At 58.6% G+C, this 26,923-nt stretch overlaps 2 protein-coding genes and 1 long non-coding RNA gene across 3 annotated transcripts; 1 reads left to right on the forward strand and 2 right to left on the reverse strand.

The window, feature by feature from the left end:
- Positions 1-10,443: 10,443 nt before the first annotated feature.
- Positions 10,444-15,513, reverse strand: LOC136369204 (TBC1 domain family member 24-like). The gene is made up of 7 exons (XM_066331861.1): positions 15,406-15,513; positions 13,354-14,404; positions 12,659-12,817; positions 12,260-12,323; positions 11,705-11,800; positions 11,298-11,574; positions 10,444-10,614 (listed from the first exon to the last, which is right to left on the reverse strand). Exons 1-7 carry the CDS (start codon positions 15,503-15,505, stop codon positions 10,469-10,471), a joined length of 1,893 nt encoding a protein of 630 aa, XP_066187958.1. The 5' UTR covers positions 15,506-15,513; the 3' UTR covers positions 10,444-10,468.
- Positions 15,514-20,719: 5,206 nt separating this feature from the next.
- Positions 20,720-24,128, forward strand: CCDC42 (coiled-coil domain containing 42). Its single transcript, XM_066331857.1, has 7 exons — positions 20,720-20,802; positions 21,010-21,115; positions 21,223-21,327; positions 21,754-21,951; positions 22,577-22,798; positions 23,231-23,389; positions 23,988-24,128. The coding sequence occupies exons 1-7, from the start codon at positions 20,738-20,740 to the stop codon at positions 24,054-24,056; spliced, it is 924 nt and encodes a 307-aa protein (XP_066187954.1). The 5' UTR covers positions 20,720-20,737; the 3' UTR covers positions 24,057-24,128.
- Positions 24,129-24,663: 535 nt separating this feature from the next.
- LOC136369206 (uncharacterized) lies at positions 24,664-26,470 on the reverse strand. Its single transcript, XR_010744975.1, has 2 exons — positions 26,319-26,470; positions 24,664-25,594 (listed from the first exon to the last, which is right to left on the reverse strand). It is a non-coding gene; the product is annotated as an uncharacterized lncRNA (long non-coding RNA).
- Between the last annotated feature and the right edge of the window lie 453 nt (positions 26,471-26,923).

The raw sequence follows: 26,923 nt of genomic DNA on the forward strand, positions 1-26,923 counted from the left end.
CAAGAAATATAAAAACAGAGTCTCCTTTAATTGTAAAAATGCTTCGAAGTTCCCTCAGCTGTAAAGAAAAGGATCGCCTGGAGTGGCTGAGGGAGCAGCAGCTGGGAGCTCCTGCTCCAGCTGCTTGTGCAAGCCCGGGGAATTCCAGACAGAGCCGGCAGCACCTGGAATTCCAGAATCCCAGAATGGTTTGGGTTGGACAGGATCTTAAATCCCCTTCAGTGCCCCCCCTGCCATGGCAGGGACACCTCCCACTATCCCAGGCTGCTCCAAGCCCCATCCTTCCTGGCCTTGGATATTTCCATGGATGGAGAATCCACACCTCTCTGTTCCAGGGCCTCATCTGCCCTTTAGTAAAAAATTTCTTCCTAATTTCCCGTCTAAAGCTTCTCTCTTCTGTTGCTGTTTTCCCCCCCAGCCGGGGAACACTCAGGTATCCCTTGGACTTCGGCAGGGTGGGATAATCACTGGGGGAACTGTGACAACTGCTCCTTTTCAGCCGAAGAGTCAGTGCCCAACAGAGTTCAGAGCTGCTCCCAGGGAGCTGTGGCCAGAAACTGGGCCGGTAACACGAGGAGTCTTCAGAAGGCTCTTAGGCAGCATCCATTCCCCAGGTTAAGCTAAAAGAGCCGACAGCAAATCCACGGATTTAGCCCCAGGCAATGCCCACGGCTCCCCTGTGCCTGGGGAGCTCCCGGAGGGGATGTCACACAAGTGGCAACACGAGAGCCCGGGGCGGGCTGGAGCCTGCAGCGATCCAGCTTGTCCTGGAGCCTGCAGCGATCCCAGCTTGTCCTGGAGCCTGCAGCGATCCAGCTTGTCCTGGAGCCTGCCAGGACCCTGGAGAAGGGCACTGGGACGCTCGGGGGCAGGAGAGCACGGTAGAGCTAAACCAGGAGCGGGGCAAGGGGCAGACCCTGTTCCCTGTGTCCCCTCTATTCCCTGTGTCCCCTCTATTCCCTGTGTCCCCTCTGTTCCCTGTGCTCCCCAGGGGACACCTGACCCTCGCCTCCACCTGCACCTCACACCTGCAAGGCTGAAGTGCAGCACCTGGCCGGGTCACAGCCTCTCTCCCGGTGCTGTCATTCAGAGATTCATTCTGTTTTCCCTTTTAGCTGACCCTTTTTAGTCATTTTCCTTTCTGCCACCCTAGGCTCACTCCTCGCTTTTCCTGGGTTTGCTGTGACCTCCTCCTGCCTGGTGTCCCACCCCCCCCGAGCTGGGACAGTGTCCTCCATGTGAGTAATGTCCCTCCATCCCTGCTGGCCCTGAGCTGCAGAGGCACCCAACAGTTCCCAGAGCTTGGGGAGCTCAGGGGTTCCAGCCCTGCCTTGGAACACAACCCGTGGGCTCTCACCACATCACAAGCCCCAGACTTTGTGTTTTGGAGTTGGTGCAAACAGAATTCCTGCAGTTTTGCTTTCCCTTCTGTTTGTTTCTCTGGGGGAGTTCTGGTGCCCTTCATGAGAACACACCCCTGAACTGAAATGTGTGTTCTTATAAAACACCTGCAGAACGCCTCCAAATGAGGACAAATCAGCAGGGCCAAACCCCGGGCTCTGAGTGCCTGGATGATCTCTGCCCGTGCTGCCCATCACATTTCTTTGTCCACCAGGGTATTTTCGGGTGCTGGTCTCAGAGCAGGGTTCCATGAAGCCTTTTTGGGGTTGTCAGTTCTCCCACCCATCACAGCTGCCCTGCTACACTTCTGCTCTGCTGTCACAGGAAGGGACATTTTTAATCCAGAAGTTCTGTAGGTCCTTCCTGGTCCTCACCACAATGCCGAAGGTTTGGGGTAGCTCAGCCAGAGTCATAAAATCCTGGAAAACAGAGCCTAAACTCAGGAAATCCCCTGCTCCTCCCCCTTGGCCAAGCAGGATCCAATGGGGAAAACAACTTGAGATAAACCTTTGTCAGACTTTTCTGAAGCATTTCTAGCACTGGGGGCTGTGCCCTGATGGAGTTGGTGGCTCTTTCTGGTAAACGGATGGCTCTTTCTCTTTGCTCCTCCTCCCTGTAAGCTGTCCCAAAAAGAACACAGTGGCCCAACACAGACGTTCCCAGCACTTTAAATCCTTAGCAATCCTCATCTGTGTCCCCCGTGAGATCCCATGTGCTGCACATTCCACCAGGGCTGCTATGGCACTCCTGCTTGTCCCTCCATCTGCACACAGGGCCCTGCAGAGCTCCCTGCAGGCTGGGCCTCTTCCCACCAACCTCCCAGACCCTCAGCTGGAAACCAGCAACAGCCCCCTGCCCCTCCTGGTCCTGGCTGAGCTCAGCCAAGGCTGTGCTGGGCTCTTCTTTCTCCTTAGAGCACAAACACACTCAATCTCCACAAGAGCCTCTTTTCCTGGGGCTGTTCACACATCTGCCTGTTCCACTTCCCTGAGTCCTTGAGTCCACTCCACTTGGCTCCCAAATTCCTGGCCATTAACCCCAGCCCTGGGCTGGGCCGTGTTCCCACTCTGCCACGCTCCACTTTACTCATTCCTCGACTGGGAAAAAGCCTCCAGTCCCTGAGACCTTTCCAGTGGTGCTTTAAAGACCAAAGGGCAGAGCTGCTCACATGGAATATGAAGGAGCTGCAGCTGTTTGTGCCACACACAATTCCAGTCAGCAAACACAAGCCAGCCTTTAACTCTCTGATGTGACATCCGGGCTCCAAAGGCTCCTCTTTTCCCAGGGGTAGTCACAGCAAAAATAATTTTGCTTTCAGGGTTTGATCCCACACCTCTCCTTTGCTGCCTCACCAGTGGCAGCTCCATCCATTTGAACATTGCAGCGAGGTCAGATCCCGGGGAAGGGGGAAATGCCGACACGGCCATGGGCAGAGAGGGAGCTGATCATCTCCCTCTCCCAGGACCAGGATCCAGCTCCCACGGCAGGGATGATCAGAGCACCCAGGTCCCTGCCGGGCCCCTGCAAGGGGCAGCTTTGAGGGACTGGTTGGGACAGAGCCACGGGTGTTTCAGAAGGCCTTTTTGTGTTCCCAGTGAGTGCTGTGAGTGCTCCCCTGCAGTTCTCATTTCTGTTTAACCATTTGCGCTGTAATTCGGTTTCAGCCGCCTTTGTCAGTTCAGGGATGAAGTGAGCAGGGCCTGAGCTGGTCTCTGTGTGGGAAAGGGGATCCAGGGCCTCATCCAGCGTTAATCAGCCGAGGCACCTCTCTGTGCTGCTCCCAGGAAGGGCTGGAGTGGCTCATCCCCTCTCCCTTTGTCCGGGGGCAGGAGGCACTGCTGCCGCTGCCCTGACCAGGGCTGGGGGCGGAGTGACTCAGAACCACGCTCCAGGGGCTGGGAAATCAGCCCGAGCTTTGGAAGCCCATTCCTCACTCCTGCAGCCTTCCCGTGGCCCTTCCAGCACAGAGAAAGCACGGGGAGATAAATCACAGTTTAATCCATCAAGATTCACTGTCTGCCTCTCACCAGACACAGGGAGGACGCCCAAAGCGAGGCAAGAAACTGAACAGGAGCCTTCCAAATTATTTATTTTGAATATAAATAACCCCCTGAGATAGAATTATTTAAGCACCAGGAGAGGAGTGTCACTTTACTGACTGGAAGGAGCCACTGCCCTGTGAAGCAGCCAAAGCACACAGAGTTCGTTTTGTATGGCTGGAGAAATGTGCTTGAATGATGATGCCCACGAGATGGTTTTTGTTTTTATTGTTATTTGGGATGTTTCCATATTGTACTGGAAATGGAGTTGCTGTTATTAACTGCTGTTAAGAGTGTCATTAACACTGTCACCTGAACAGGGAGTGCAATCCCAGGAGACTGGAAGTCCCCCCACAGAAAATGCAGAGATTTAAAATGAGCTCTGTGTCGTGACATGAGGCCGAGCAGGTCACTGTGCACAGGACAAGGAGCTCTGGAACCCTGACAAGGAGAAAGTCTCAGCTGGAGCACAGCTGGAGCCTTGGGAGGGGTGACAGAAGCAGGTGGCGCAAATCCAGGGGACAGACAAATGGACAGGAGGAATTAGGAGCACGTTCTGCACTACAAGGATTTCCCAAAGCTGAAGAAATCAGGGCATTGTTTCACATCCCGCCCTGAGTTTGCATGTCCCAGAGCCAGGGCTTTGAGCTCAGACCTCGCTGGAGTGGAAAACAAGCAAAGCTCACCCTGCCCGAGCAGTCACTGACAGTTCTGTCATGGGAGCACAGAGCTGCTCCGGGGGCTGGATAAAAATGTCCTGCCCTTCACCTGCCCCTCTAATGATCCATTTCCAGGCACCGGGGCAGCAATTCCTGCCCCTCCCAAGCTCCAGGCAGGGTCAGCCACACTGGCCATCCTTCAGGGCGTGGAATTCCCTGCCATTCCGAGCTCATGGACATAAAGGCACAGATTACCCAGGCCAACAGACTTTCCTCATATTACCGCGTCTTTTTCCTTTCCCGATGAACCCTTTGTTAATTCAGGGTGTTTTTTAATTCGGGTTTTATAAGGCCCGCCCTGGCAGGTCACCAGTGTACACATGAACACCTCTGCTCTGCAGAGGAGCCCACCGAGAGAGAGTCCCAAACAAGCCATTAAGGTTTAATTCCCTTTTTTATTCTGATCAGGGAGAAATGAATCCAATGGGTTCCCCTTTCTGGAAGCCGTGAATTGATTTCCATACTGAATGCACTTCCCATACAGAATTCATTTCCCATACTGGATTCATTCCCTATATTTAATGCATTTCCATACTGAATGCATTCCCTGTATTTAATGTATTTCCCACAATGAATGCTTTTCCCATACTGGATTAATTTCCTATATTTAATGTGTTCCATACTAGATGCATTTCCCATATTTAATGCATTTCCATATTGGATGCATTTCTCCTACTGGATGCATTTGCAATATTTAATGTGTTCCCACACTGGATGCATTTCCCATAGTGGATATATTCCCTCGCTGGATGCATTTCCCATCTCCAAACGCTCTCGGTGTTGCTGTAGCAGACACAGCTGGGTGTGGAGGTGCTGCTGCCCCGATGGAAAGCTGCTGCACATCCCCACGTTGTGAAAATGGCATTTTTTATCCCCCTCCCCGCGCAATTCCCGGCCAGCATGGCCGAGGGCGGTGGGGAGGGTGGCAGGAGCCTGCTTGGAACACACTCGCTCTACTTGGTGGAATAAAAGAGGAGCTGCCACGGGGCTGATGCTTTCAGATCAGCTCCAAAGAGCGCAAATCCCAGGGATGTGACAGAAAAGGAAATCTAGAAAGAACCTCGGGCTTTTGTTCAACATCCCCTGAATGCCACAAAGATGAAGCCGGGCAGGGAAGAGTGGCACAACAAAAAGGGGGGCCTCTTTCAAGGCCAGCCCGTGAGGTGCTTTGAAAAGCAGGAGCACAGCAGAAATTCAGGTCTCCTGAAACGAGCCAGAACTGGGAAACTGAGGCTTTGTTTCCTCACCGGGGAAGCGCTCTGGCCAAGAACAGGTTAAAAATGAACCCTCGGTGCCATGTGGTGCTGCAGTCCTTGCAATTGTCTCCAAACGCAGCCGCTCCGGGAGCTCCGGGGCAGGGATGCACCGCTCGGGGATGTCGGTATCGGATCAACCCAAAGCTGCATCGGCTCACTCATTCCTTGGGAAAGATGTGGATTTTCAGGCTGGGCCGAGCAGAGAGAGCCTCCTGCACTGCTGGGCTCTGGAGAGGTTGGAGCCTTTGTGCTCGACAACAATAACATAAACCAAAATATAAATATAAAATAAAATCTGTAAAAGCTTTCACTGGGGACAAACTCTGCTCCAAGGCCAGGTTGGACAGGGCTCTGGGCAACCTGGTGCAGTGAAGGGGGATTGGAATGGGATGATCCCTAATGTCCCTTTGCACCCAAACCAGCTCCCCAAGGCTCTTTAACACAGGAATCAAACAAATGAGGACAGTAGGAAAAATATTGAAAGAAAGTAATTCCTGATTTGTAATTTCCTTGTGTGGGATTTGTTCCTTGCTCTGTGTCCAGCACTTCCATGGTCTCCTGTGATGGCAGGATGAAACCCTGTGGAAGACACAACCCCCGGCAGGGAATGCCTGCCTCCCTGTCACAGGCAGGGACAGCTTCAGGCAGAAACTCTGGGCAGCAGCAGGAGATCAAAGGGATTCCTTTAATCAGGAAAATGATCCACCAGTGAACCCTTCCTGAACAACGTCTTTAAAAAACTCCTACCAGGTGTTGGCAGCATTTGGGGAGTCCTCTGCTCTCACAGCCCCATCAGCTGCTTTTGATCTGGAGCCTTGCAGATCTCCCTGGAAAAGGCTTCCCCTGCCACGACCTTTGGCTTTGGCCTTGGGGCAGGTGCTGGGATCAGAAATCAAACCTTTGGCTGTGGAATTTCTCTGATTATAGCTCCCTACTCCTGCTGAGAAATCAGAGGGTTTAAACCACTGCCAAGGCTGCCTTGATTTTTCCAAGGAATTCTCTTCAGCTCTTCACTTCGAGAGGGAATGGGGAATTATTAATATAGAGGAAGAAAAAAAAAAAAAAAAAAAAAAAAAAAAAAAAAAAAAAAAAAAAAAAAAAAAAAAAAAAAAGAGAGAGACCACTCCACAACCAAAAAAACCACCTTGAACTGGGCAGGGTTCAACGCCAGGCTCATGAAATCATGGAATCCCCGACTGGGTTGGGTTGGAAGGGATCTTAAAGCTCATCCAGTTCCAAACAGTTCCGAACATCTTCCATGGGTAGGGAAAATTTCCACTGTCCCAGGCTGCTCCCAGCCCCAGTGTCCAGCCTGGCCTTGGGCACTGCCAGGGATCCAGGGGCACCACAGCTGCTCTGGGCACCCTGTGCCAGCCCTGCCCACCCTGCCAGGGAACAATTCCTGCCCCAGATCCCATCCAGCCCTGCCCTCTGGCACTGGGAAGCCATTCCCTGGCTCCTGTCCCCCCAGCCCTCATCCCAAGTGCCTCTCGGGGCACCTTTAGGTCCTGCCAGGGGCTGTCAGCTCTCCCTGGAGCTTCCCCCCAGCTCTCCCAGCCTGGCCCCAGAGATCTCCCCCGGGTTTGGTTTCCACATTAACCCCAGAGTTGTCCTTCTGCCCTGTCCAGGCTGTGCTTTGAGTCCCCCGGAGTAAACAGAGATGCTCGGGGTGCTCTCGCTTTCCCGGCAGCCAGGCAGCTCCATTAATGCTCTGGCTGCTGCCAGACTTCTCGTGGATGAAACACGGAGTCTGTGTAGGAGGTTAAAAATATCTCCATTCATTATTTACTCCTTACAGCAAGAACCCGATGCTTTGAAGTGTGATTATAAATAAAAACACCATCAGAAACCTCGCCTGCCCACCCCTTCCCCTGCAGGGGTATTTGCTCTTTGTCCTGCTCTGATCTCCTGTGAACTCTTCCAGCTCACCTCCTTTAAATATATATTTTAATTTTCTTTCAGTGCAAATCAGCCCTTTGTGGAAATGCATTTCCAGCGGCGCATCCCCCTTTGCCTCGGCAGCCTCGGAGCTGCTCGGCTGTGACGGGATCCAAACGGGTTTTGTTGTTTATCCCGGCACCGCTGGAGCTCACAGAAACGCTCCTACAGATAATTCCGTGTAGGTGGAAAACAAGGAGCACCATCATCACTGAAGTGTTCTGCCACTCCTTCTCAAAACAGAAACAAAGGAATCTTCAGATCAGGCTGAGGGAATAAACACGTTCTCCCATATCTAAAGGCAGAACTTCTTTAAGGTTGACCCGACTTCTTTTCAGTAAACATCTTCCCCTCCCCCAGCAGATCTAAAGCCTTTCTTTAGAGATAAACTCCTCCTGGGGGCTCTGGGTTCCAGGTTTGGGGTTTCATGGGGAGCCAGGGGTGCATAATTCCCAGTGTGAGCAAGGTTTTAAGGATAAAGGGTGATGTTTGTTCACTAAAACACATCTTTAGGATGCCCCTGGATCCCTGGCAGTGCCCAAGGCCAGGCTGGACACTGGGGCTTGGAGCAGCCTGGGACAGTGGGAGGTGTCCCTGCCATGGCAGGGGTGGCACTGGGTGGGTTTTGAGGTCCCCTCCAACCCAAACCAGTCTGGGATTGTATTTTTCAGATAAATTACAACGAGATGCTGAAAACCATCCCCCAGGGAGGGGGAGAGGGACAGGCCAGGGTGGCTGCACGGCCCAGCTCCCCTCCAGAGAGGGCAAATTCCCTCTCGGGACAGGCAGGGCCCATCCCAAGCCCCTCTGGAGCAGGCAGAGCCTGCTGAGCCCAGGGCGGCTCTGCTCTGCAGGGCACCACAGGGGGAATTTTCCATCCGAGACCTGCTGCATTTGCAAGGAAAAGTCCAGAGATGCCTTGTGGGATCACCCAGCTCTGCAGGGGGGAAACAAAACCAACCCTTCTCCCGGGGCTAGCAATTCCAGGGACTAAATTGTGCAGAAAGAAGGATGGAAACACGTTTGTTTTCATAAATGCTGTGGGTTTGACTGGGAAAAAAAAATCTGCAAAACCCCTCCTGTGGTACTGGAGAAAATTTCTGCCCTGAGACATCAGATGTGAATTCCACCAGGAGCTGGTGACAGTGGGGAGACAAGGAATTGTTTGTGTGTGCAGCAGGTGGGTGGGAGGGGAATCACTGCACGGAGCTGGGAAAGGGAAATGGGAAGGATGGAAATGGATCTGACAGTGACGAGAGACAAAAACGTGCTCGGACCTTCTCCCTGACTGCAGCAACACCCTGGGCCGGATGGATTTCCCATTGCAAGGCTCTGGAAGCTGCGTTTGGGGAGAGTGAGGGAAGAGGGCAGGGAGGAAGGCAGGGAGAGGAGAAGGGAGGAAGGATGAGCATTTGTGTGCTCCACAGCCCCGCCCTTGGACAGAAATGTCTGCCCGAGGCAGCAGCAGCGGGAGGTTGGGGGCACTGCCTGTTACTGCCACCCCAACAGACTCCCCTGTGTCTCCTCCTAGCTCCCTTCCCCCAGACCACCAGTGGACACCCCTTTTCCCAGACACAGCCCCCGTGGGAGCCGCTTCTGGGACGAGGAGGGAAGATTTGGGACACTTTGAGGCAGTTTCTGTTACAGTGTAACTGCGCTGGGGGCCAAGGCAGAACCTCTGCGCTCCCCCTCGTGTGAGGGTGTGGGAATTCCGAGCCTCGGGAGGACGAGGACGTCCACAGCCCCCGCAGATCCCAAGGGAAATCAGCTCTGAGCGCCACAAAATGTGCTTTTTGTAGCTATTTCTGTTACAAGCCAGCGGCCAATTGTCCCTCACCTCCGCTGGGGTAGGGGGTGACCCCGACCTGCAGGACGGGATTGTCCCCTCATTAATTCTCCACTGTCCAGAGCCACTCCTGGGCTGCTCCACGTGCCAGAGGAGCCCAGAACCCTGTCCAGGGAACAGGAGTGAGCCAGGACGGTGCCTGTGGTGTCCTGAGAGCACTTGGGTGTGGATGAGGAGCAGAAATGCCCCAAAGGGAGGAGCTGAGGGAAATTCCGGCTCCTTTCAGAGCACACAGCCGCTGAAGTTTACTTAGATTTCAGTACAGACCCTTAGTCCAGGGAGATGGGCTGTAGGGTGAGGGGCTGCGGTGCTGTGGGGCTGTAGTGTGAGGGGTTGGGGTGCTGGGGGGCTGTAGGGTGAGGGGCTGCGGTGCTGTGAGGTTTTGAGATGAGGAGCTGGGGTGCTGTGAGGTTTTGAGATAAGGAGCTGAGGTGCTGTATGACCATGGGGTGAGGGATTGGGGTGCTGACCCTCTCCAGGGAAGTGAAAGCAGGACATGAACATCTTTATACCTCATCACTCATCCCCTCTGCCACCCGGCCCTGCTGCTCCCCCACCGTGTCTTTGTGCTAGATTTCTTTTTGAATTCTCCAAGAGTTTTGAACTTTATTCAGCGATGGAATAACGGGCAAGAAGAAAGGATCCCTTTCTTTCAGGGTCCCTTTCAGCACGGCAAAGGCTTGGCAGAGCTCGGGCACCCCACAATCTGCAGGCAGGGCTTTGCCAGCACTTCCAGCCAGGGACAGGAGGAATCTGCCGGGGCTGGTGGGTCCCGGGCAGTCCTGGATACCCACGGAGGCTGCAGAGCTCCGTGCATGGCTCGAAGGGCTGTGCTGGCCTTGGGGCCGGGGGAAGCAGATCTGAGAGTGTTTCTGCTGGGCTCTGGAGCTCAGAGTTGGGTTTTGCCTCGGGCTCAGAATTCTCACAAAAATCTGCCCGTGCTGCCACTGTTTTGCCGAGCCCCGTGCTGCAGAGAGGCCGGGGAGGTGTGAGAAACTCCAGACTGGCTGCTTTCACCTCCAGCACCCCAAACTGGGACAGACTGGGTGGAGTGGGCGGGAGGTGACCTCGAATGTCCTCAGGAGCCGCGCCCGCAGTCCCGGTGCTGGCAGTGCCTCGCCCTCTCTGCACAGCACCGCGAACGAGGGCCGCTCTGGTGTGACCCCATCCGAGCTGGGCTGCTCCGAGCGCGGACGGGGCGATGGAGAGCGGAGCTGCGGCACCGCCGGCACGGCCCGGCCCCGCACACCAGGGCTGTCCCCACGGCAGCTACGCCCTCTGGAAGCCCCACACTTCCAAGAGCTGCACCTGGAAGGTCTCCTGGCAGAGCGGGGGGTTGTCGAAGGTCTCGCAGTGCTCCGTGTGTCCCCAGAGAAGGTTGGCGTCCAGGGACAGGGCTTGTCCTCCGCCTCCACCTGCAGAGCGAGCGCAGGGTGGGCCCGGCTGTCCCCGGCCCCGCTCCGTGTCCCTTGGCCCGGCCCCGCTCCGTGTCCCTTGGCCCGGCCCCGCTGCCGGGGCTGGGAGGGGCTCGGGCTGCTCCTGCGGGGTCCCTGACCCGCTGCGCCTCCTGTGCCGAGCCCCGGCCCCGGGGGCACAAAGAGCCCGGCCCAGCAGCCCGAGCCGAGCCTCGGCGCCGCTCCGGGGGCCGTGGGCGGCCCTGCCCCGGGCTCAGCCCGCGCCGGGCTCCTCCGGCCCCGCTCGGAGCGATGGAGCGCTGGGAAGGGGCGAACCGGGACCGGGTGCGAACCGGGCCAGGCTTGGGCCGGGGGTCCTCTCGGGGCTCTCGGGAGGAGCTGCCCTCGGCCCCCCCGGCTTTATCCCGATATCCCCGACCGGGAGCTCCTGGGACTGAACTTGGGGTTTGACCCGGAGCGGAGCCCGTCCCGTCGAGGGGCGGCGGCCGTGGGTGTCACCCTGGGGAGCCACCGAGAGCGGCCCCCCTTATCGATAACGATCCCCCCTTAGCGATAACGATCCCCCCTTAGCGATATCGATCCCTGTTGCCGATAACGATCGATTACTGCTATCGATTCCCTATTACCGAGATCGATGCCCCCTCACCGATAACGATCGATTACCGATATCGATGCCCCCTTACCGATGACGATGCCGTCCCGGGAGCCGGACATGAACATGGAGGCCGTTTTGGAGGGCAGCAGGAAGTGCCTGACGGCCAGGAACGGGGACAGGCGCTCTCTCCTGTGCGCCGAGGGCACGGCCAGCTGGTTGGGGCTGGAGCCGCGGCTGTCCCGGGAGGAGCCGAGCGGGGACCCGGGAGCGGGGGAAGGCGAGCGCTGCCGGGAGCGCGGCACGGCCTTGGCCAGCTCCGGCTTCTTGATGAGCACCCACTCGTACCTCTCTGCCTCGGGGCGCACCTGGGCAGCGGGACACTCCCGGTGAGCCCCGGGCCACCGCGGGGAGAGGTGCTGCTGCTGCTCGGGGCCCGAGAGCTGCGCCCGGGGCCGGGAAGGGAAGGGACGGAGCCGGACACAAACCGCGACTTACGGTGAACACAAAGCACTCCCCCGTCCCAAAAAAGGCCGATGTGGCTCCGCTCTTCTTCCTTTCGCTCCAGTCGGAGGAGAGAAACGCCCCGCACACCTTGGCAGAGAGCACGGGAGCCCTCAGGGGATGGGCCGGGAGCGGAGCCCCGGGAGCGCCGGGCATCGCCCCGGGCTCAGCAGGGCACGGGCTCTGCCCCGTCCCCTGGGGAATCAGAGCCCCAACCCTGCTGTGCCGGCTCCGTCCTGCCCTGCCCATCGCTGGTGCCCCGGCCTGAGCGATCCCAGAGCCAAACCCTGCTGTGCCGGCTCCGTCCTGCCCTGTGTTTGCAATCAAACCTCACTCGTGGCCTCTCCCCCTCACCCACTGCTCCTGTTTCCCCCAGCACCGCCGGCTGAGGGGTCCTGGTGGCCAGAGGGGCACTTTGTTCTGTCCTGGGAGCTGGGACAGACCCGGGGTGGGGCAGGACAGGGACCACACAGCCCGGGGGTGCTCCGAGAGGTGGCTGTGGGGTCACCCACCCTGTCCCCTCCCCAGCCCTGCCCGGGAAACGCTCACCTCCCCCTCAGTGGTTTTGAGGAGCAGCACCGTGGGTTCGTAGCCTTCACAGCACGTGTAGAACCTGCAGAGACGGACAAGGGCGGGCTCGGGGGCAGCCCCGGGCAGGCTGTGCTGGCGGTCCCTGGCACAGGGTGGCACACGGGGACATCCCGGCCTGGCACATCCCCGGGGCTCCGTGTGCCCAGGTGTTGGCCCAGCGCCTGCCCTCTCCCCTGAGCCGCACTCGGGACCCTGAGCCGAGCCCAGCAGGGTCGCAGCAGCCCCAGAGGTGCCCCGGGTCCCTCGTGCTGCTCCTTTCCCCAGCACCAAGCCCTGCCCCGGTGTCCTCTGTGCCCGCGGCCCCGCTGGGCAGGGGAGGGGACAGGGTGGGACAGGTGGAAGCAGGGGAGGCTTCACCTCTGCAGGCTGCAGCCGTCCCGGGAGGTGGAGAAGAGCAGCAGCGGGGGGAAGAGCGAGAAGCGCTCGGGGATCCAGGACCAGACGAGGCGCATCTCCTGCGCCGTGACAGTGCTGGAGCTGAACTTCTGCATGTCCACAGCCAGGTGGAAGGACGGCCTGCGAGGGGAGGGACATCGCCGGGCTGTGCGGCCCCTCTGCTTTTGGGGACACAGCCCCCTGCAGCAGCTTCTGTCCTGCTCTTTGCACCGTGAGTTCCCTGCCAACACCCCCAGCTCCGGCTGTGCCCTGTCCCCTGACAGTGTCCCCTGACAGTGTCCCCAGCTCTGCCCTGTCCCCTGACAGTGTTCCCTGACAGTGTCCCCAGCTCTGGCTGTCCCCTGACAGTGTCCCCAGCTCTGGCTCTGCCCTGTCCCCTGACAGTGTCCCCAGCTCTGGCTGTGCCCTGTCCCCTGGCAGTGTCCCCGGCTCCGGCTGTGCCCTGACAGTGTCCCCAGCTCTGGCTGTGCCCTGTCCCCTGACAGCGTCCCCAGCTCTGGCTGTGCCCTGTCCCCTGGCAGTGTCCCCAGCTCCGGCAGGTCCCAGCACAGGCACCGCTGTGGGAGGTGCCCGCAGCTCCCCCCGGGTGCTCTGCACAGGAATTCCCATTTTGCCCGCTCAGCCCCCAGGGCTGGGGCACGCAGGGCTCTCCTCACCTCTTCTGCACCACGGTGATGCCCCTCTCCATCAAGGCCTTCCTGTTGGCCATCTGGAGCAGCCAGATCTCCTTGCGGGAGAAGAGGCGGATGCCGAAGGCTCTCTCCAGGAGTTTGTCCACAGTGACGTGCTGGGCGATGTTCCCGACGAAAGCGCGCAGCTCCGCCTTGATGTCAGAGCCCTGCAGCCCGGCCGGGCCCAGCGAGAGCCTGAAGAGCTTCAGCAGCGCCAGGGCGATGCGGTAGAGCACCTTGTGGCCCTCCAGCAGGAACACGTCCAGCACCCGCACGGCGTAGGCGAAGGGCAGCCCCGGGAAGAGCCACCAGAGCCACTCCGAGTACACCTCGAGCACGTTCTCGGCGGCGCCGGCGATCAGCCTGTGCGCCGCGGGGCAGTGCTTGTTGGCCAGGTCCCCGAAGGTCATGCAGGAGGCCTGGTGGGCCAGGAAGGACTGGTCGATGTAGGCGGCGTGGGGAGCGTTGCTGGCGATGAGGCGCGAGAGGCTCTCGAAGCACTGCGCCTCGTCCTGGCTGTAGTGCAGCAGCAGCGCGGCCAGCGCCGGCAGCAGCGGGCTGTGCGTGATGTCGGGGAACAGGGCGCCCACGCAGATGAGGATCTTCTTCAGGGCGGTGACCCCGTGCGCGTTCAGGCAGTAGGTGGGCATGGGGCAGCCCTCCAGGAACTCGGGCAGGGGGTGGGAGCTCACGCTGGGCTTCCCGAAGAGGCGGCCGGCCACGTCCCTGTACACCAGCGCGTCGGGGGTGACCAGGCGGCAGGAGACCCGCTGGACGAGGCGCGGGTAGAGCCGGGCCCGGGCCGCGTGGCTCCCGGCCCAGCAGCCTTCCCTGGCCAGCCTCTTCAGCTCCTTCGGGGGCCGCTCCAGCACGTCCCGCGGGATCGGCGCCGGCGCCGGCGGCTCCGGCATCTTGTCCCAGTCCACGAACTGCCCGCGGCCCAGGCACGACGAGGTGTCGATGTCCCACGCGTCGGCCTCGGACGTGACCACGATGGTGACCGGGGACGAGCCGAGCACCTCTGGAGGACAAAGAGCTTTTACCGCGCGCCTTTCGCCGCCCCACCGACAGCCTTTGCCGCTGCCCGAGGGCGCTCGGAACGCTCACGGCCCCGTCCCGGATCCCGGGGTTCTCCCCTGCCAAGGGCGGCGTCCCAGGCTTTGCCCTCGCCCGCTGCCATCGGCTCGGGGCCCTGCAGAGGTGGGGCCGGGGCCCGGCTGCGTGTCAGGGGTTCTTCTCACACCGTGAGCGCCTTTTCGCCCCTCCGGAGCTCCAGCCCCGAGGCAGGGCTGGGGCAGCCGCCAGCCCGGCGCTGGCAAGAGCAGAGCCTGAGCTCCTCCTGGAGACACGGGAGCGGCGTTTCCCCGGAGCCGAGCCGTGCCCGGCCCACGGGAGCTGTCCCCGCGTGGGTGAGCCCTGCTGGACGCTCATTAACGGGCACGGCTAAAGGCAATCAGCGCACTCGTTAACTCTCGGATGTTTTTGTCGGAGCCGTGCTCAGTGGCCGGGGGTCAAGGATGAGTTCGCCCTGAGCCAAGGGGACACGGGGGGGACAGCACGTGGTGGCACATCGGGAGGTCCTGACGCCCGGGCTGGGTCCGGCTCCGGCTCTGCCTCTCCGGCTCAGTTTGGCGCTGGCCCAAGGGCAGCAGGAGCAGCGGCTCGGGCTCGGGCTGGCTCAGGGCAGCAGCTGATGGATCCGGCGGCTCGGCCCGACTCGCTGTCCTGGACACAGCCTGACCCCGCACGGTCCCGGGGCTCCTGGCCACAGAAACCGGGCCGAGACAACGCCGGCGCTCAATCGGGAGCTGTTCGCACCCCAGATTCACCTGGTCCTCTCCCCAGGGTGCTGCCCTGCCCGGGTTCCGAGGAGCGCCAGCCCGAACCCCCCGAGCGCCGGTGCCCCCGGTGCCGAACGGGGGCCGCAGCTCCGCCCGCCCCGGGCCCGGCCGGGGGCTCGGGGCAGGAGTCGGGGGCTGCCGCAGCCCCGGCGCTCCCCGGCCGTGTCCCGGTGCGGGCGGGGCCCGCTGGGCGCACTCACCTGGCCCGGGGCCCGAGTCCTCGGCGGCTCGGCCGTGGGGAAGGCGGCGGCCGCGGCCCCGGGGGCGCGGGGCAGGCTGAGCCCCACCTGCAGCATGTCCCAGCCCCGCCGGCTCCCCTCTGGCCCGCAGCCGCCCGCGGGGGGTTTTAAGGCGAGGCCGAGCCCGCGGCCCCGGGCTTTATTTGGGGTAAACACGGGCGGGGGCGGAGCGGCTCCGCGCCCGCATCGCCCCTTCCTGCCCCAATTCCGCGCCGAGCCCGGGCCGGGGGCTGGAAACGGCCCGGGGCCGAGATACCGTCAAACAGCAACACGAGCGCTACACGAAGCCTTTATTTCCCCGAGGATCACCTCGGTGGTCCCGCTCCGGGGCTCGCTCCAGGCGGAGCTCGGCCCAGGGGGACACCGGGGCCGCGGCGACAAGCGACCCCCGGCTGCGGCTGCTGCGGGCACGGCCGGGGGGCTCCGGCCTTCCCCTGGCCACGGCTGGGACCGAGCGATTTCAGCCTCAGGGCGCTGCAGAGCTGCACACTGAGCGCTGCGCTCACGGACAGAAGCGCTGAGCTGGAGGAAAAGCGGCCTCCAGCAGCCGGGAGAGGCTCCGGGACATCGGCCCGGGCCGACAGCGCTGCCGCAGAGCTCAGGGCTCAGGCCGCGCTCCGCGGGCACTTTTATTGGCATCCGAACACTTTAAAGGATGTTTGTTTGCCTTTAAAAATCGGATTGTTTCTGCTGCGGCAAGAGCAGCTGCAGGTTGTTGCTGAGCTGCCTCCAGCTCCGGCTGCACCTGCAGCAGCTCCGGAGCGAGGCTCCCTCCGTGCCTGAGGAGCCTCTCCTCCTCCTCCTCCTCCTCCTCCTCCTCCTCCTCCCTTTCTCCGAGCTGGGCCAAACCCCCCGGGAGCAGCTCGGTTGTCCCGTCCCCCCTCCCCGCCTCTGCTCCTGACCGGAGTGTCCCCGGCAGTGGTGGCGAGGCTCAGCAAATCCCCCCGGGCTGTGCCGGCTGCCAGGGGCTCTCCCCGCTGGAGTTATCCTTCTCTCCTTCTCCTTCTCTCCTGCTCCCGGAGCCTGCCCGGGGCCTGCCTCTGCCCCACAGGCTGCTCCCGAAGGGGCCCGGGGGTCCCCACCCCGCACCCCGCTCTGCCCCCGCTGCCGGGGCCCGTGGTTCTCTGGGCAGCCCCAGCCCAGCCCTGGCAGCAGCGGCTCCCGCCGCCTTTCCCCGGACCTCGCCGGGGCCTCGCCTTGTCCTCCTTTGCTTTTCCAGGGCAGCGGCCGCCTCCTCCCGCCAGCCCGGCGCGGCTCCGGCACCGCGTGAACCAGGGACAGGGCGAAAGGAAATGTCGCTTCGTGCGTTTTTTGTGGCCAAATATTAAATATGTAGAGGCCGCGGGGCTCCGGCTGAGCAGCGCAGCCGAAGGCCATGAATGTTTGATGGGTGTGCGGAGAGCCGGGCCAGGGAACAGAGCCCTGCCCGGGGAGCTGCCGGGGCCAGCGGGGGCTCACTGCCCCTCAGGGCACCGCTGGCACCGGGTGCTCCTGGGCAGGAGCGGGACGTGTCACCCCACCCAGCCCAGCGTGTCCCCAGCCCTGCCCCGCCTGAGGTAAGTGGGTTTTGAGAGCAGCGTGTTCTCTGGCTTTGGAGAGTTTGGAGGTGCAGATTAAATTCCTGCTTTCAGGATGGTGAAGTATCACGATTGTACAGATCCACCTCAACAACAGAAGACCAGTAAAAAGATTCCTGCTCAATCTGCCTGTATTTATAGAGGACAAAGTCCTTTATTGCCACCTCTGAGGAGTCCAAACATCAATGAAATATGAGGTTGGTGTTTGGAGCCTTTCTGGGGCTGGAACACTCCGAGGTTGTGTTTTATGGAAACATTGCACGGGTGACTGACCTCTCCATAAAATCATTTGTCCCGTGCTCTGTGTTTTCCAGCTTCCTTTAATCCATTAACAGGTAAAGAGGGATATTTGGCAGTTTGATTCTACTCTAAACAAGTTTCCAACAACGAGAGAGGTGTTTTCATAACAGAAATGAGAACCCCACGGCTGAGCAGTCGTGTGTCCCGTGCCTCCTGAGGGCTGTAATGCAGGAAAATGTCTTTGGACAGCATTGGCCTTCTAGGGAGAATGTAAACAGGGTTTAGGATTTAGGATTTTGTCATTAGCATGGCTGAAATATTTCTTGCTTGTTGCTGAGCCAAAAATAGAGCATAAAATCTAAAATGGAAAAAAAAAAAAAAAAAAAAAAAAAAAAAAAAAAAAAAAAAAAAAAAAAAAAAAAAAAAAAACCAAAAAAAACCCCCCAAACACCACCTGTAGGGAAAGATTACAATCCATCACTTGCCATCTGTGAACTCTGTTCCACTGAGCTGATCTTAAAGCTTCCACTGCGGGTTGAGTTTTTTGGTTTGGGTGTTTGTTTCTTTTTTTCTTTTTTCTGTAATGGAAATCTTTCGTTCTTTCCCAGCAGTGGGGTCTGTGCTCAGTGACTTTCTTGGCGGTGTCCTCTTTGTGCTGTCTGGGTCAGTTGATTGGAGGGATTCTTGGAAGGACCTTGGAAGGACTTTGGAGGGATCTTGGAAGGACTTTGGAGGGATCTTGGAAGGATCTTGTAAGGAGTCAGGCAGGATCCTGGCAGGAGCTGGTGGCAGGCACGGAGCCCCCAGGGTCTGTGGGGCTCAGCTGCCCTTCCCAGCTCAGGGTGCCCTGAAATCCTTGCAGAGCCTGGCCCAGCTCTGGGATTCAGCCGTGGCAGAGCCCAGCCTGGAATGTGCCTGGAGCTGACACTCAGCTTTTCCCTGCATTAGAAAAATCAGCCGCTGGGGTTTGATAGGGCTGAGCAGTGACACTTGCCTGGCTTGTGCTGCTTTTCCATATCTGATCCAGGCCTGATGTGACAGCCCCCGGTGCCCAGGCGCTGTTCCTGCCAGCAGCCCTTCCTTTCATTAACCTTCCTGCACCACTGATCACATAGTTATTGTCCCGGGGCCCGGGGCTGGGAGCTTTTCCCTGGAATTAAGCTGGTTTACGTTTGGTCACCACTCAGTGAGTTTCACACCCTTTGAAGGCTGCTCTGAGGCTGTTTCTGGGCTGGGCTTTAAAGCTCTCAGGGTTGATCCCAAGTGACAACTGCGGGCAGGACGCTCCATGGCTGGGGACAGCATTCCTGCCCCTGGTGGCCTTCATTCAGGTGCCACTGGGATTTCCCAGGGAAAGGCTGTGCTGTTTGCGTGGCTCACCTTGAGCAGGGCCAGTTAACATCGCCCTGGAGTGGCTTTTGAGAACCATTTCAGCATCTTCTGCCCCCTCTTCTCCTGGGCAGAGATCTGGGCGGGTTGTTGGGACAGGGGCTTCAGTGGGGCAGAATTCCCAGGGCTTCACTCCAATTCCAAAGGCAGGGCTGGGAAAAGCGGCCAGGAACGTTCACTTTCTGGATGTCCCTCACATTTGTAAGGAATCTTGCATAGAAACCAGGAGAGGTGTGGAAAGAAGAGGCTGCTGATTGACGGAAGGATGAATCACCTGGAGTTACTGATTTTGCGGTGTGTTTTGAGGGCTTGAAGAGGAAAGTCAGACCTGTGAAATAAAATGCAGCCTGGAGCACCAGGTAGGCTCTGCTTTGGTGTTCAGGGTGGTAAAGGGAGATGTGAATTAAAACAAATTTAAATGGGGTTTAGTCACGTTGAGCGAAAAAGGGAGAGTTTTTCCCTATTTTTCTTTCAGACAAGTTCCCTTGAGCTGGAGCTCAGTGCCCAGGTCGCAGTGGCCAGGGAGAGGAGCTGAAGCGCTCCGTGCCGGGTGTGGGGGATTTTCCAGCGGTGCTGCTCCATCCCACGGCCAGGAGATGGCCCCAGCTGCCCGGGATTCCTGCAGGAGTCAGGAATCTGGCCCTGGGCACAGTCACCTCCTGCCTTTGGCACACGGGGATCCAGCAGCTGTGGGCGCTGGGCAATTCAAAACTCACTTCACAACTCTATTCAAAACTCGGTTCAAAACTCAGTTAAAACCTCAGTTCAGAACTCAGTTCAAAACTCAATTCAAAACTCCGTTTACAATGCCAAAACAACTGCAGCATTCAAATTCAGGTCTTGGTGTAATTTTAAAAAAATAGAGAATTTGAGAGATCCTAAAAGCTCTCAAATTCTCAATGTGAATTGAGAATGAAAATTAAAATCCTCTCTTTTCCTCTCTTTGTGGAAGCACTTTGGGAAAGAGCAAGCAAAAGTTTTATGAAGTCAACATATCTGCCTCTAGATATTTTTATGCTATAGATTTTTGAAATATATTTTATGCATTTTCTATAAACCTATATCATACATAAACTATTGAATATTATATATTCAAATAAATCTACATTTTTAGTATATTTTAGCATTAGTATTTGTTATACCAATATTACAGTATTTCTTAAAGGGGGATATTGAAAATGCACTTTGGGAGGGTTTTATAGTTTACACGAATTCACTAGATTTATATATTTATAGAAAAACGAATTAGTTTATTTATAAAATTATTTAGAAATAGATAATAATAAATTATTATTTAGAATTATAAAAACATGAAGCCCTGCTCTGGGTTCAGCCAGGGCGAAGCCAAGGCTGGCAGGGAGCATCAGAGGTGAAATCCTTGGGGAAGCAGCAAACCAAGGCTCCATGACCCCTGGCCTCCCCCAGCCCGTCCTTCTGGGCGCTCCTTGGTCACGGGGCCTCTTTGGAGGGAGAAATTAAATTAATTGAACGCAATCAGCTGGTTTTCGGCAATCGGGAAAGCTCAGCCTGATCCGGAGAGGAGCCCCGGGCAGAGCAGGGCTCAGCTCCCCGGGAGGATGGGTCTGCTCCGGGCCCCAGCCGGGCTGTGGGAAAGGAGCCTGGGACTGCTGGGACAGGGACGCGGGGACAGGGACGCGGGGACAGGGGCCCTGACAGACCCCCAGAGCAGCAGAGGGCACAGGCAGAGGAAGAAGCAGAGAAGATGAACGAAAAAGAGAAGGGAATGAAAAACTTCCATGTCCCGGACGCAGTGGTCAGTATCCCGATGCCAAGGGGCTCACGGGCGTTGTCCCAGCGCTGGGAGAAGGCCCGGGACCCGTCACGGCGCTGGGAGTAGCCATGGCAGCTGTCACAACGGCTGGAGGAACCTCTGGAACGCTCGGAGCGCCGGGAGCAGCCGCCGGCGTTCTCAGGAGGGTTGGCGGAGGCACAGTGCCTCTCTCCGGGGTCGGGAGCAGTCACAGCGCCGGCCCTGGTGGCCTGCAGTAGCCGCAGGGCTGGTGCAGGTGTGGCAGCAGCCCCTGGGACTGCAGCAGCAGCAGGACGGGTGGTGGCCGCAGCGATGGCACACGAGGACATCGCCTATTACCGCGGGCAGTACAAGGAGAGGCTCCTGCCCCTGCTCAGGTGAGCGCTCCTCCATCCTCCCCTCGCTGCCCCCTGCCCCGTCCCTCCCCGGAGCCGCCCTGGCCGTGCCGGCTCCCGCGGGGCTGGGCTGGGCTGGGGAGCTGCCACAGGGCTCGGGGGTGGGTCCTGCCCCCCGGACACAGCCCGGAGCCCTGAGCAGCCCAGAGTGCTGCCAGGACCCCGGGAAACCTCAGCCATGTGTGCCAGGGAGCTCCGGCCCACAGGGGAGGACTCCACGAACTCCTTTGTCTGCCTCCTGAAGAAGATGAAAGAAATGCGGCTGATGGAGAAGGTCGTGGAGGAGACAGAGGAGGTGAGGGAGCCGGGAGGGGCCGGGACGTGGCTGGGGGGTGTGGAGGGCGGCAGGAGCAGGCAGGGGTGGCTGTGGCAGCCGTGTCACCCTGGGTCCCGTGCTGCCAGGCCTTCACAGAGAGGATGGAGGCGCTGGCTGAGCACTGGAGGGACCTGCACGCCAGGAGGGCCCAGCTGAAAGCCCACGTGGTGACATCGGGGACGACTGTCAAGGTACCCCGGCACACGTGGCACCGGGTCCCTGCTCACCCACAGCTCCTCCCCTCCCCTGGATCAGCATTCCCAGCCTGAGGCTGGAGCTGTGAGGAACAAGGGTTTGTACCCTGGGTAGGAGAGAGCTTGTCCCTGCCCCGGGATGTCCCACAGAAGGCTCTCAGCCCTGTCCTCACTGCAGACCCCCAGCATTTCTCCAGGGACAGGTAAAGGAGCTCTCAAAGGCACAGTCCCACCCCAGGTGCTGTCCCCAAGCCCAAGGGACAATGCAAGAGGGTGGCCCTGGGTGCAGGGAGGGGGAATGGTCCCGGGCTGCCCCAGGCTGGGCTCTCCTCTCTGGAGGTGTCTCCTCCCAGTGCCCGTGAGTGACCCAGCTCACTTTCCCTTGCTTCCTTCCCCTCTCTGCTGCTGGGAAAACCTCACCAGGAGAATGAGAGGCTGCGAACCCAAGCTCTGAAGAAAGCCAAAGAAGAGAAAGTGGAGAATTCCAAAAAGGAGAGTGAGCTCTTGAGGGCTAGGAGGGAACTGGAGTCCCTCAAGAAAAAGCACCAGAAACTCTCCAAGAAATTGCTGAAGTACTCCCTGTTCAAGAGGTACCTGGAGGAGGTGGTGGAGAATTCCCAGGTGAGCCTGGACATGGCTCAGGGAGGGCTGAACCTGAGGGGATGCGGCAAGGCCGAGGAAATCAACACTTGATCAAACCCAGACACTCCAGACGGGTGGGAAGGGTTTTCCTGCTGCCGAGGTGGGCCAAGGGAGCAGGGAGAGGAGAACCAGAACCGACAGAGGATTAAGAAAACTGAACAAAACCCGTGAGAAGGAGAGAAAGCTCAGCACTGAGGGGAAGGGGGTCCCCGTGGTGTCACCACCCGAGGTCACACGGATGGTTTGGGAGAGGTGACCGCTGCCCAGGAATGGGACCCCGGCAGTTGTCAGGAAAGCTGCTCCTCCTCTCCAGGGTGCTGGGACACCTCTCCATGCATCCCTCGTCCTCCTGCTGCCTCCCAGGGACATGGAGCTGTGGTGTTCCATCCCAGCTCCTCTGGGGCAGAGCTGTGACATGTCCCCTGTGCCACTGTCACTCCCAGGCCTGGCACTGGGCAGTCACCAGGGAATGACACGTCTCCTGTGCTCAGGGACCAGCAGGGACAACGGAGAAGGGAAAATCTTGCAGCTGGGGAGGCCTTGGCCCTGCTCAGGGCAGGGGAGGGCAGGGCAGTGTCACTGACCCCGGGACCCCGCGCTGCAGTTCCGCGACATCGATGACGTCATCACCTACTACAAGGCCCTGGTGAGGACACGCAAGGACCTGCTGCAGTCCCAGTGGTGGCACCGGCAGCTGCTGGAGCAGGGCAAGGTCCTGCAGCAGCAGATCAGGGCCGAGAAGGAAGCCGAAATGCTCCAGTGCAAGAAGGAGCTGGTGCAGCTCCAGGAATGTCTGGAGCAGGCTCGAAGGGACATCTGCCAGTGGGTAAGGAGCCGTGCGGTGGGCAGGGCAGCTCTCCAAGGCCTGGCAGAGCCAGGAGTGGCTCCTCCTGCAGCCAGGGGCTCGTGTCAGAGCCAGCAGCAGAGTTTGGGGTGGGAGCAGATGCCTGATCTCCCTCTCCATGGGGCTGCAGCAGGAGGAGTGAGAGCTCAGGTGTGGAGTGGCTTTGTCACCACGAAGGGCTGGCGGGGGACAGCGGCAGTGCTGCTGCAGGGGTCTGTCCGTGCTGTGGGGACGTGCCAGGCTGAGCACTGTGAAACAGCTGTGAAACCTTGGGCTGGGTCCTGGATCTGCTCCCACCGCACCAGGCTGGAGCTGCCCAAGGCTGCCTTCTTCCCAGCCCGGGTTAAGGGTGCGGTTTGGGGGCTCCAAGGCAGGATCCCGGCACTGGAGCAGCTTTTGCTCTGTGTCCCGCAGGAGGAGCGCTGGGCCAAGGCCCGGGACAGGGCTGCCAGGAAGGCGCTGGAGCTGAAGTCCCTGCACATGGCCATCCACAGCCTCTTCCAGGCCGCCAGCGCTCGGCTGCAGCCTCAGGGCAGGGTGGCAGCCGGGGACAGCCACGGGCAGCTGGACATGGTACGGTAAAGGCAGAGCACAGCCCGCTCCCCGCCCGGGGAAAGCAGCAGCAATGGATCTCCCGAGGCCTGGGGGAGCCCCCAGACCCAGCACAGCCTCCCCTGGGCTCCCTGGGCACGGGCAATGCTGGGGACACCAGGGAACCTGGCCCTTCCCAGCAGCTGGAGAACGGACAGTGGGGCTTTGTGGGGCAGGAGGACTGGGGGACGGGCAGGGATGGGGGGGTGCAGGATGGGGTGTGGCAGGGATGGGGTGTGTGGGTGCGGGGATGGGGGTGTGGGGTGCAGGGATGGGGGTGTGGGGTGCAGGGATGGGGGTGTGGGGATGGGGGTGCAAGGAGAGGGAGTGCAGGGGTGTGGGGACGCAGGGACAGGGGTCCTGGCATGCAGAGGTGCAGGGACAGGGCATGCAGGGGTGCAGGGGTTCGGGGGTGCAGCAATGCAGGTCCAGCCGTGCCCAGGGTTTGGTTTCATTCTCCCACAGAGGCACACTCTGGTGTTTCCTTGTCCTGGAGGACATCTGCCCTCCAGGAGGGACAGGCAGACTGCCTCCTGTGCCCGTTCCTGCCCTGAGCCCGCCCCTCCCTTCCCCACCCCAGATCCGGCAGTTTATCCACGACCTCCAGGACTTCACCGAGGACGTGCAGGAGCGCGGCCGAGCTCCGTGAGAGCCTGCCCTGCCGGCGAGGGAGCAGCGGGGCGGGCAGGGAACGGAGACAACCCTGCAGAAACTGCAGACTAAAAAACACAGCAAATATTTTAAGGCGTCTCTTCGTTTCCTGCTGATTTTCCCTGCTCTTCTGTGAGCCCAAAGGCTCAGAAGCAGAAGAGAGAGGAAAGCACGGGGGGGAGTGGGATGAGCCCTGCGTGGCTCTCAGAGGGGTCACAGAGACACTGACGGTGCCACCAAGCGCTGCTGCCAGCTCTGGAAGGAAAAGTCAGCTCCTGACTCCCCGCAGAGCACCGAAGATGCTGTGCCTTTGGGCCCCCGCACCTCAGCTCAGCTGTGACATCTCCACTGGGACAGGATCAGCGGTGCCCCTCCTGAGAGGTGGCTCAGCTGTCCCCTCCCCGGCCACCCATGGCCACCCTGTCACCCAGCTGGGTGCCTCTTGGTGCTGGCAGGGGGCAGGAGCTCATGGGACAGGAGCAGCTCTGTCCCTGTCCTGTGAGGGACGACTGGGGACACGGCTGTCCCCTGTCCTGTGAGGGATCACTGCGGACACGGCTGTCCCCTGCCCTGTCCTGTATTGTAATAAATTAGCCACCACTTCATTATTTCATGTGGGAAAAGCCAATTCTTTATTCATTTTTTAATTTTATCCAGTTTTCACCGACCCCGTGTGCAGCACCCACTGGCTGGGAGTTTTCTTACCCCTGTCATTTATTTTCTGGTCAGAAGGTGATTTGTGCTAAGGTTCAGGTTGTTCCCATTTTTCCTTTCTGGGTTCTCATGGAGCAGATCTGACTGTTCACACAGATGCACTCATTGCTCAGCCCCAGACCAGGCCGTTGTGTTAATGAACCTTTCGTACCAGGATCGTTTTCTCATGGGAACCTGCAAATTGCCTAACTACACTTGGGAGAGATGAGAGGGCAGCTTTAATGTAACAGAGCAGGTCTGAGCTTATGAGGCCTTTCTTTTATAATAATTCTACCTGTCACAGCATCTTCCTCTTTTTCATCAATTAAAAAGAGCTCCTACGTTCTGATGTTAAAGCAATTCACCTCTTATCACGGCTATTACCGGTTATCTATTAAATACAGGACAAGATCCATAAAAAACAGATCACAGTCAACAAAACTTATTCAATCCAATCATGTCACCGACACGGGCTGCCAGCATGAGGGAAATAAAAATAATGTCCAATGTCTCTAGGGGAAGTTGGGATAAATGACCATTGTTTTAAAGCCCAGATAGTTGAGACTCGGGAGAAAGTCCATTAGCTGGAAATGCTGATGAATGTCATTTTGGGAGCCTGGAACAGGGAAGAGCTGAGGAAGGTTAGTACAAACACTGAACCATGGTGGTGACAAAAGGCTTTTGCTGAGTTTCCTCTCTAAGTCCCTGGACACAGCTGTGCTCTGGCAGTCCTGGTTTACTCCTGGTTCCAAAGGCTGGGTGGTGCTGAAGTCGCTTCTCTTCTCACTGGGCCTCATTTTCTCAGAGGCAATTGATGACTGTGATCAACTGATCAATTGATGACTATATCAAATTAATAGACGACTACTTTTAACCAGTTGATAATAAAAACACACACGCATCTTCTCTTTAATTTAATGAATCGATTCAAGAAAGGAGGAGAAGGGGGAAGAGAAAGAAATCTCGGGGTGCTGCCACCTTGCAGCTGCTGCGGGGAGAAGGGAAAAACAAACCCCACCCGGCCCCAAACACCCGCGGGAGAAACGCGGACGGGGGAAAAGCAACACAAAAAACTCCTCTAAAGACCGCATGTACGAAAGCGGGGAAACAGCCAAACAAATACAGAAAAGGTTAAAAAAAAAACCACAGAAAGCGATTGTGGCTCCCACCTCCCGCCCCGGAGAAAGCCCGGGCAGGGATCGGGATGGGAACTGTGAGCTCCGGGATGGACCGGCAATGGAACTGTGGACTCCGGGAGGGAACTGTGAGCTCCGGGATGGGAACTGTGAGCTCAGGGAGAGATAGGCAATGGAACTGTGAGCTCCGGGAGGGAACTGTGAGCTCAGGGAGGGAACTGTGAGCTCCGGGAGAGATAGGCAATGGAACTGTGAGCTCCGGGATGGGAACTGTGAGCTCCGGGAGGGATCGGCACTGCAGCCCTCAGCTCCGGGAAGAACTTGTGTTGCTGGAAATGGGGTCCGGTTCCTGCCGTCTGCAGAGCTCGCGCGTTCCGTCTGGCGCTGAGAACCGTCCGGTGCCCGGGGGTTATTTGTAGAATAAAACTCACCCGGGCGGAGCTCCCGCGGCCACCACGGCCACCACGGCCACCGCGGCTCCCACGACCACCGCGGCTCCCCCTGCAGCGGGCTGCGGACCGCCGCGCCCCGGGCACACTGTGTCCCGCCGGAACCCTTTTGCCGAGGCGCACAGCCAGTTTCCGTTTCCGGGCTCTGTGCTCGGGCGCCCGCGCCGAGTCCGCGCGTGGCTTACACTGAGAACAGTTTCTAAGTGGATATAACATTTTTTTAACGGTCTTTTCAACATGAAAAACGCAATTGAAAGGTAACTTTGCCATCGTCCGTGGGTAGAGGGAACAGAAAGGGATCTGCAGACAGGAGATAGTGACTGAGAGGGCTCTGCAGCCCGCCGGGGGTGGGTTGCCGCAGCAGCTGCGGCCCCCTTCACAGCTCATTGTAATTTTTTAACGAGTTTCTAATAAAATACCTTGTAGATAACCATTTTGTGCTGCCATATCTTCTCCTATGACTGCTGCCCACAAACCCCCCCAACTCGTCCCACCTTTTGAAAAAAGGCATTTTGTACATTTACTCTCGTATTGCTTTCTACGCCACAGCAATAAAGTCCACCATTTCCTTTATCCTGTTTGTGCAA

The sequence above is a fragment of the Sylvia atricapilla genome, chromosome 18 (assembly GCF_009819655.1).
Source record: "Sylvia atricapilla isolate bSylAtr1 chromosome 18, bSylAtr1.pri, whole genome shotgun sequence".
Classification (NCBI taxonomy): domain Eukaryota; kingdom Metazoa; phylum Chordata; class Aves; order Passeriformes; family Sylviidae; genus Sylvia; species Sylvia atricapilla.

What these genes read in the sequence shown, in the direction of transcription:
- LOC136369204 (XM_066331861.1), bottom strand. Translation starts at nt 15,505, where the DNA reads ATGCTGCAGGTGGGGCTCAGCCTGCCCCGCGCCCCCGGGGCCGCGGCC. An exon ending in GACGGCTGCAGCCTGCAGAG is followed by an intron (nt 12,324 to 12,658) that starts GTGAAGCCTCCC and finishes CCGTCTCTGCAG; the next exon opens with GTTCTACACGTGCTGTGAAG. An exon ending in CCGGGACGGCATCGTCATCG is followed by an intron (nt 10,615 to 11,297) that starts GTAAGGGGGCAT and finishes CTCGCTCTGCAG; the next exon opens with GTGGAGGCGGAGGACAAGCC.
- CCDC42 (XM_066331857.1), top strand. Translation starts at nt 20,738, where the DNA reads ATGGCACACGAGGACATCGCCTATTACCGCGGGCAGTACAAGGAGAGG. An exon ending in AGGCTCCTGCCCCTGCTCAG is followed by an intron (nt 20,803 to 21,009) that starts GTGAGCGCTCCT and finishes CATGTGTGCCAG; the next exon opens with GGAGCTCCGGCCCACAGGGG. An exon ending in CATCGGGGACGACTGTCAAG is followed by an intron (nt 21,328 to 21,753) that starts GTACCCCGGCAC and finishes AAACCTCACCAG; the next exon opens with GAGAATGAGAGGCTGCGAAC.